At 29.6% G+C, this 10,153-nt stretch overlaps 1 protein-coding gene across 1 annotated transcript; it reads right to left on the bottom strand.

The window, feature by feature from the left end:
• Nucleotides 1-2,934: 2,934 nt before the first annotated feature.
• LOC108994232 (cytochrome P450 81C13-like) lies at nucleotides 2,935-7,594 on the bottom strand. The gene is made up of 2 exons (XM_018969366.2): nucleotides 6,581-7,594; nucleotides 2,935-3,845 (listed from the first exon to the last, which is right to left on the bottom strand). The coding sequence occupies exons 1-2, from the start codon at nucleotides 7,508-7,510 to the stop codon at nucleotides 3,222-3,224; spliced, it is 1,554 nt and encodes a 517-aa protein (XP_018824911.1). The 5' UTR covers nucleotides 7,511-7,594; the 3' UTR covers nucleotides 2,935-3,221.
• Between the last annotated feature and the right edge of the window lie 2,559 nt (nucleotides 7,595-10,153).

The following is a 10,153-nucleotide window of genomic DNA, read 5'->3' as shown; positions in this document are numbered from 1 at the left end:
TATAGTAAAAGTTTATTATAAGTAATACATAAATTACATACTGTGTAGCTAGATATCCATCCAAATACAAATTTTTTCATTAAAAATATTTCATTCAGATAACTATAAAGTTTAAAAGAGAAACAATATAATATTAAATTATAAGTTTCTTCAAATTAATTACAATAGAAAAAACAAACTACTGAAGACCTAAAGCTATCTTAATATTGCTCCTGCATGCATGCTTTTGTACGTACAGATAAATTGAGAAATGACATTCCATTATAAATCAATCGATAAATCAGATATGGTTAAGAAATTTTACTTTTTAAACCTTATTTAGGATAATTGAGAAATAATATTTACCGTCATGAAGTATACAAGCGTCATGCATTTTATTTTTTAAAATAACTAAATAAATATAAAATTTATATTAAAAAATTAATTTTTTAATAATAAATTTAATTCTTTTTTAAAAAGAGTGCGCATCACAGAACTCCTAACATGTAACATTACTCATTCTTTGATAAACATCCAGCTGCTTAATTCTGCATTTATTCTGCATTTGTAACATAACTCAGAAAATGGAAAAATTAAAACAAAAATAAATAAATAAAATAAAAAATATGCATTATTGTATCACTTTTGTTTACCTGATAAAAACATTAACTCTGATGCATGCGGTACTGTGGGGATCTCATGGAAATAATAATAATAATAATAATAATCAATAAAATCAAGATCCGATCCTACCTAATCCATTGTTTGCTTGTTAATGTCCTGAAAATCAAGATCCGATCTTGAGATCCTACCTAATCCATGTTACACCTCTCCATCGTTTAATTAATGGATGATGATTGATTTATTATTTTTTATTATTTTATAGTATATTTAAATTTTTTATTTTTTGATTATTTTATTTTAAATATTTTTTTAACATTTTTAATTATTAAAAAAAATTAAAAAAATATATAATATTATTAATAATTATTTTTTTAATTATTAAATAAAAATAAAATAAAATAATAAATAAGTAATAGGAAGTAATAAATCTATTATATCCTTAATTATTACCCCAAGTGGCCATAAATTGTACACGTGTTTGCAAAATAGGGTAGGTAGTTTGTTAACATTGTTTGGGATTGAAGCCTTTATTCTTCGAATCAGATCACAATCTAAAACAATAATAAAAATAAAAATAAAAATTCCCTGCGTGGCCGGCACCCATAGATATTAATGATTATATATATATATATATATATATATATATGGAATATATCCCTGTCAACATGATCCGGTTGTACCTTAAGTTTTATAAGAATAGAAAAATCCCGATGGCACGTACGTAAGACCTAATATTTAACCTAATTAATTGCATGTGATCTATATGTGAAAATAAATAAACATAAACTTAATTGCATGTGATCTATACAAGCCATCACAACAATCTATATTCATGGATAAAAAAACTCTAGCAATTAATTACAATTATACAAAACAAAGTCAAGTTACTTGGTTTTAACCATCATGTCACGTTGGGACATCAATCATCGATGAAGAGTTAGTAGCAAATGTCTGGCCAAACCTTGCAAGTGGGTCAAACAGTCACAACATTTAAGTGCTTGTTTATGGGCCGAATAGGCACTTTAATAGGATATAATGTTTCAAAAATCAATTTAATTGAAAAGACAATTCTGGAGACGCGAACTAATGATGTCCCTTCTCCAAGGGAGGCACTTGATCACTAAGCTAGGCATACATTTTGATCTTTAAGTGAAATATTATGACTTTTAAACTAGTAATTGTCAGTTGAAAAGTCACAAGTTAAGAGTTGTGATCTTTCATATTGTGTCACTTCATTCTCTATAAATAGAGGATGAGACCCACGAATTCTAACATCCTATTCTCCCATATTTTCTGTCACTTATACAATTTTGTAAAAAAATTCTAAAGGAAAAAATTTAGAATTGCTATATGCATTTAGTGATTTTGTTGTATCTTGGAAGTGAATTGCTTGTAACCCAATAACAAACTCTTTCGAGTGGAAAAAATTATCACCTTTAAGATAGTATTCTACACATGTTAATGCTAAAAATTGCACAACAGACCGAAAATGAGGAAAGAGTCATCCCCGACAATGAGATGATTCGGACGTCGATACGGTGCTCTTCACGTTCATCCATGAAATAAATAATAAATAAGCAAATAAAAATAAATAAAATAGAGACACAGAGATTTACGTAGTTTGGCATAAAAGCCTACATCCACAGGTTGTTTGGGGGCAAAATCTATTATAACAGGTGATGATTTTACAATGTCTCATGGCCTCACATATCGCTCAATACAATGAGATAATTTAGTCTTAGGAGAGTCCATCTAGGGACTAAATTGACTGGGTCAAACCCTCTAGAAACCTATTACTAAGATAAGAGATAAAGCCAAGAAATAAGACAGGAAAATGATAAGACAAAGAAGTTGGCTCAGACTCCTAAAAGTAAAAGGTATCACAAGTCCATTTGGGCTTTATCACTCTAAGGAAATAACCTCTCTATAAGGAGCAATTCCCCCACAAATCTGACAGGCTCTCTCTAGACACTCTTCACCAATTCTCTAGATGAACTCTTTTGAGACTAAATTCTCACATTGTATTGAGCAATATGTGAGGCCATGCAAAATTATCATCTTATATAGTGGATTCTGCTTCCAACATCCCGTGGACGAAGGCTTTTATGCCGAACCAAGTAAATTCAGGATTCTCCTTTTATTTATTTTTATTTACTTATTTATTATTTATTTCATAGATAAATGTGAAGAGCACCGTACTGATGTCCGAATCATCTCGTGGGTCGAGGATGACTCTTTTCCTCTTTTCCAGTCTGTTATGTGAATTTAGACATTAACAATACGCTTCAAAGTCGCATTTATTTTTTCATATTATTATATCCGCACAATTTCTTCAACACATAGTACTACACAAATAATTATATAAATAACAAAATACAAACACACACTTCCTCTGCTTTCAGAGCAGTTATCCACGAACAAGGAAAGCGTAGCTGAAATTTCAACACAATTAAGATAAGATACACGACTGAAAATAATACACAATAGCTAGATTTCTACCATGCTAAGGGATGCATGCATGGATCTCCACTTCAAGGTGAGAATGGCTTCCAAGGGTTCCAAAGATGAAAGAGATTAGGAAGCTAATCACGTCCACAAATATTTATGCAAAGAGGTAATCAAAGTTGAGAGAGGATGTTTGTCATGGAATGGCGTCGACTGCAAACACCCTCCAATGGCTTAGCCCTTGACATGATAAACCCTAAAGCTGGGTTCATGTCCACCATCTCCTTGTCAGGCCTCTCCCACTCAAAGCTCTGAATAATCGAACCCAATACCAATGAAACTACTCGAATGGCCATGCCAGAACCGGGGCATTGCCTCCTCCCCGTTCCAAATGGGATGAACTTGAAAGCATCTCTTTCTCCATTCAATATTGCTTCAAATCTTTCTGGCTTGAACTTTGTGGGATCCTCCCAGAGGTTGGGATCTCTATGCAACGCCCACGTATTCACCAACAACATCGTCTCTTGTGGTATCCTAAACCCACCAACAGTGCAATCTTCTGTGGAGAAATGAGGTATTAAGAGTGGTGCTGGAGGATACAGTCTAAGCGTCTCGTTGATGACACAGCGAAGATAGGGAAGCTTGGAAAGATCGGATTCATTCAACAAGCGTTCGTGTCCAATCTGGTCGTCAATCTCTGCTTTAACCTTTTGCAATTCCTCTGGGTGATTCAGAAGAAGTGACATCGCCCATTCCATGGTCGTTGAAGTTGTATCCGTTCCCGCAACAAACATCATCTGATCAATTAGCATAGATGTTATTGCAATGTTAGAATAAATTTTAATGTAAAACTCTAGCTGCGACGCTAGCTAGCTCCTTGTTTTATTTATTTCAGAAACTCGATCCAGCACTTTAAACATCGCATCACAAAGCCAAGCTAGTTAACATTTTCGCAAGCAAATTCTTGGCATGCAATTTATTATTTTCTAGACATGACATGATATCTTGTTCAACATATTAATGCCACCACCAATAAATCATCACGTGAGGCATTTCTCTGGCCCGGCACTTGTTCAGGGAGTTTGAAATTTGAATTCTACCAATTATATCAAAACGAGGGGTACATAAATTAAAGGCAAAAATAAGATCTTAATAGAGATATTCAGTATCATTTTACTGTCGAGATTTTGTTGGGTCACGGCTTCCTTCAATCAAGACGAAGCGATACGGTTTCGTTTGGATGACAAACATCTCTCAATTCATCTCAACTCATCATTACAATTTTTTCAAATCTCAACATAAAATATAATAAACAATTCAATTTTTTTAAATTTTAAAATAATAATAATATTAAAAAATAATATTTTAATAATATTTTATCATCTCAACTCAACTCAACTCAACTCACTTTAACATCTAAACGTAACCTAATTATGGGAGCTGGGTTGACTATTATGTGAACTGAAATTATTACTGATAGTACTCTCTTAGAACTACCCAATTCATGCACGTACAACTCAATCACTTCAAAAAATAGAATTACTCGACTTGGTCAGCACGTAGAGCCCACTCCTTTTAAATATTAGAGAAATACTTTAATTATAAATAAATTATATAAAAATATTAGTCTATTAATATAATTTGATATAATTTATGAGATTGTAAAATTATTTATATTATAAAATAAATATAATAAATTATATAAAATCATGTTAATTTTTAAAATTATTTTTATATAATTTATTTATACACTCTTAGAAAAAGTTTCTTATCCATTATTTAGGAGAAAATTGGTTAGTGAAACCCACAATTTCAAAAGAAAGAGAAGATAAAAGTTTGCTTTTAAAGGCAGTAAAACTCGAGATATTATATATAAGATGTAAAAAGCTGATAAAGGGCCAAAAAAAAAAAAAAAAGAATGTGTGTGTAATGTCAGATCAGGGCAAAGATATTATGAATTTTTTTAAAAAAAAATTAAAAAAATTAAAGATATAAATATATATATATATATATATATATATATATATATATAAAATCATTCGGCATTCTCGGTACCCATTTTCGGGCTGCACCCTAGCACTAAGTAATTCGTTGAAGTTATGAGTCTGACTTTCAACTTGCACCGTACTTGTCTTTAAAATAAAATAAGATACAGTTTTAAAAATTTTAAATTCCGTGCATTTGTTTTTTAAAAAAAAATAGAATTTAAAAAATAATTCTTTCATATAAATTTAAAACTTAACAATTTTTTTCAAACAATAAATGTGCGGAATATCATTAATCATAATCATAAAAATATTTTTTGATTAAACACCAAATGACTATTTTATTATTTATCTACGGAAAATATCATGTTTCGTTATATCTTGTTAATTTTTTCTTTTTTTTTTTAAAAAAATAACTTCATATCTTGTTAAATTTTAAAGGGAAGTGCTACTCCCACAGCTCTCGCTGGGGATTCTGCGAGTGGTTTTAAATTTTTTATATATATATATATATATATTTTAATATATTTAAATTATTTATAATATTATTAAAAAATATTTACTTAATCATTAAATAAAAAATAATAATAAAAATAAATAAAAAACTTATAGCATTTTTACCGGTAAAAACAAATGGCAAGTTAGTATTTTCCAATTTAGATGCCCCGCTAGGAGCTCCAGCTGAGAGCTCCCGTTGGACTCTAGTGTTTTTTTATATGTATTCTTTTTAATTTTTTTTTATATAGATATTTTTAATAATTTTAAATATTTAAAAAAATAAAATAAAAATTATAATATTATTAAAAAATACTTTCTTAATCACGAAGTAGAATAAAAAATAATATTTATTCTACTTCGTGATTAAGGAAATATTTTTTAATGATTTTTTCTTTTTTTTACTTTCTGATTAATGAAATATTTTTTAATTATATTTTTAATTTATTTTATTTTTTAAAAATATTTAAAAGTTTTAAAAAAATCTATATAAAAAATAAGTTAAAAAAATACACATAAAAAAGTACATGCTAAGCTTAGCAGGAGCCACTAGCAGGGACTGTAGCATGATCATTTTAAATATTTTTTTAAAAAATAATCATAATATTATTAAAAAAATATTTTTTTAATCACGAAATAAAATAAACAATTATAAAAATTTTTTTTTTATAATTTTTTATTTTATTTTATGATAAAGAAAGTATTTTTTAATATATAACTTTTTTCACTTTTTGATTAAGAAAATATTTTTTTAATGATATTTTAAATTTATTTTATTTTTTTATAATATTTTAAGATATTAAAAAATTTATATAAAAAATTACTTAAATAAAACACATAAAATAATACAGCGGGAGCTCCCAACGGGGCTGTAGCATCACCCTTTCCAATTTGAAATAGCGTCCACAAAGGTCGAAGGCAGCACCGACAGAGACTAGAGTACGTTGCTTCGTACCACCGTAAGAAACTAAAGGATCAGCTGATCCTATGAAAATGTAAGCGAAAAAAAAATCATCAGGGAATAATGAAAGGGACTGAAATATGCTGCTCACCATCAGGACGCCTTTGATGACATCATCTGAATATAATTCAGGTTCCGATTCTTGGACAGACATGAGAGTTTCAATCAGCGTACTCTTCTGTTCCTCGTTCATTTCCATGGCATTTTTCAGAAAACTGGTTTTCTTTTGCTTAATCTCCTCTATAAAATGATTCAACAATCCATTTCTCTTACCCTGCAAGCTTCTCATGTTCTTCTCCAACCCTTTGTAGCCAACCCACCTCAAAACAGGAAAGAAATCACATATATTCATTCCCAAGTTGGCAAAGTATATCCCTTTCATATTACGGAGACGTTGCTTCCCCAGATCCGTGCCTGCAGCCTCCTCTCCAACACACGGCTTTCCAGTCACCATTCTCATGATTACATTAAACATCAGAAGTGTGAACAAATACCTAAACTCCACCTTTTGGGGTTGATCTGCATTTGAAGACTTGAACAGTTGGCGAACGAGGGAGTGTACTTCTTCTTGTCGGATGATGGAAGAGTTTTGAAGGCTGTTCTGAGAGAAGAGCTCGAGGTTCAAGAATCGTCGTAGGTTACGCCATAAATGGCCGTATGGAGCCCAGACTGGAGCAGTTAAGTTGTAGGTGAAATGCTCGGCAGCCATGGTGAGTGGACGATTTGCAAATATAATGTCATTTTTGGTGAAGCATTCTTCAACAGCAGAAGGAGAAGACACAACGAGGATTGGGCGAGAACCATATTTGATATAGAGAATTGGACCGTACTGGAACGAGAGAGTCTGGAGTGCTTGGTGGAGAGGTGGTTTAAGGTGGTGGAAATGGCCGATTATTGGTATGGAAAATGGGCTGGGTGGTGAAGAACTCTGGTTGCGGTGGTTCTGGTAAAGAAATTTGGTGATGATCACGAAAATAATGGACAGGAAGAAAGCAGCGTAAGAGAAGACAGCGTTTTCCATGGCTGCGGGCGTACGTGCGGATCTGGAGGAGAAGTAGTTCAACGTTCTTTAATATCCAGATAATACTGGTGTCAAGGTCGTGGTTCTCTACGTTGACGCACAAGAGATTATTTATAAAGAAATGCAATACATTAAGGGTACGTTTGGGTAATGAGAAGTGATGAGAATATTTGTGAATAGTTATGAGTAAAAATTATAGTGAGTTTGTAGATCTCATTAAGAGTATTTTGAATTATTTAGATGTGTGAAGTATATTGAGTTGTTGACTTTTAAGTAAGTAGTTAAAAAATATGTGGGTCCCATAAATATTATAGTGATTTTATTTTTAATAATAAATATAATAATGATTTTATTATAGTGATTTTTTAATATTAATAAATATTGTAGTGATTTTATTTTACTTTATATATAACAATGATAAATATTATAATGATTTTATTTTTAATTTATATATAATAGTGATAAATATTATAATGATTTTATTTATATATATATATAATAGTGATAAATATTATAGTAATGTTATTTTTTATTTATATATTATAGTGATTTTATTTGTTATTTATATATTTTAGTGATTTTATTTTTTATTTATATATAATAGAGATAAATATTATAATGATTTTATTTTTTATTTATATATTATAATGATTTTATTTTTTATTTATATTTAATAGTGATTTTATTTTTTATTTATACATTATAGTGATAAATATTTTTTATTTATATATTATAGTGATTTTATTTTTTATTTATATATTATAGCAATTTTATTTTTTATTTATATATTATAATGATTTTATTTTTTATTTATATATCATTTATATATTATAATGATTTTATGCAACACTTTTGTGAAAAAATAAGTTGATTTGATAACACAAAATCAAACTATTTCATTACATTTTATCTCATCTTATATAATCATTATAATTTTTTCAAACTCTAACACAAAATATAATAATTAACAATTCAACTATTTCAAATTCTAAAACAAAAATATTATTATAAAAATATTTTATTCAACTTTCAACAAAACATCTCATCTCATTTTATCTCATCTGAACTGCATAACCAAACTAGGCCGTACACCTCACTAATAAAGAATAGTTTTTTTAACATTTTTCAAGGTATGATTTTTTTTTTTTTTTTTTACAAAAACTTGTACAATATTTGTCTATTTAATATTTTTAAAAATCATTTTTCCTTATTTATATAGTTTTTATAACAATCACAATGGAGAACAAACATTAGATACGGTATTTAAGGCCCCGTTTAGAAGTTGAACTGAATTGAGATCAACTCAATTCAGTCTAATTTTAACCTGAATCTAAATCTAAACACTCAACTCTCAAATCACTAAATAATCTTAACTCAAAACCTCTTTACATATGAGATTCACAACCTTTTTCAATTCAACACCTATTTACATGCGAGACCCATAATTTTTTTTAACTTTCCATAAATATATTTAAACGCATCTTAACATCTAAACACATCTAAACATATCTTAGATAGGCTCCACAAAATCTACTCCATCATTTCAACTCACTAGTAATATTCATAAAGAACTCAACTCATTTGATCAGCTCAACTTACTACTACTATTCAATGCCGAGCCTTTTTAACACAAATTTGTTGACTATGGCTATGAAGGTGCAGTACTACCAAGGCAATAATGGAGAGTTGGAAAAATTCATTTTGATAGCATGGGGTCTATGGTAACGGAGGAACATGATGACTCATGAAGGTATGGCTCTCACTGCAATGCAGGCAGCAGAAAATGCTTTGATCTCTTATAAAACTCATTTGCAAGCAAATGAGCCAAATGGGACGAAAAGAGCTTATCGATGGGTACCTCCTGATCCAGGAATTCTGAAGTTAAATGTGGATGTAGGGTTTGATAACCAAGGTAATGCAGGGGTAGGAGTTGTGCTTGGAGATACAAAGGGGGAAGTACTTCTCTCGGCTTGCAAGAAAGAACCTGCAGTTACCGATCCTTTGAAATAGAGCTGCTAGCCATATTGAGAGGTCTCCAGATATGTTTCCGTCTTGGGATATTACATTTGGTTATTGAAAGTGCAATATCTTTACTCATGGTACTAAATGAAGTTCAAAATGACAAAGCATCTCGGGCACCTAATGAAACTCTTGTACTATCAATCAAACACCTTATGATGAGAATCCAAAGCCGCACTTTCAAGTAATAGAGCAGCTCATGGGATGGCTAAACATGCATGGAATATTGATGATTAGATAATTCGGTGGAGTTCTTATCCTGATTGTATTACCCAAGTTATTTGATCTGATTCTATGTTAGTAATCTTTTTCAAAGAAATTAATAAAATTTGACTAAAAAAAAAAAAAACTCAACTCAACATTCGAATGAAAGCTAAGTTTTGACATACCTTTTTTAGAAAAATGTGGGGTATTATATTAAAATGTATTTTTGTAAGTGAGTTATTTGTCAATATTTTTTCTTTTAAATACGTTTGACTTGCGTATTCTAAAATTATACAAATAACTTTTTTGAGATAGAAGCATTGGCAGGCAAATAAATCTTTAAAATTCATAAATTATGTTGTTAGCTAGCTAGATATTATTGATTGATTCATTTTATCATAACAATACATATTAATTTAA

This window comes from Juglans regia, chromosome 6 (genome assembly GCF_001411555.2).
Source record: "Juglans regia cultivar Chandler chromosome 6, Walnut 2.0, whole genome shotgun sequence".
NCBI lineage: Eukaryota > Viridiplantae > Streptophyta > Magnoliopsida > Fagales > Juglandaceae > Juglans > Juglans regia.
Note: the sequence above shows the minus strand (reverse complement) of the source record. Positions and strands in the feature narration are given on the sequence as shown.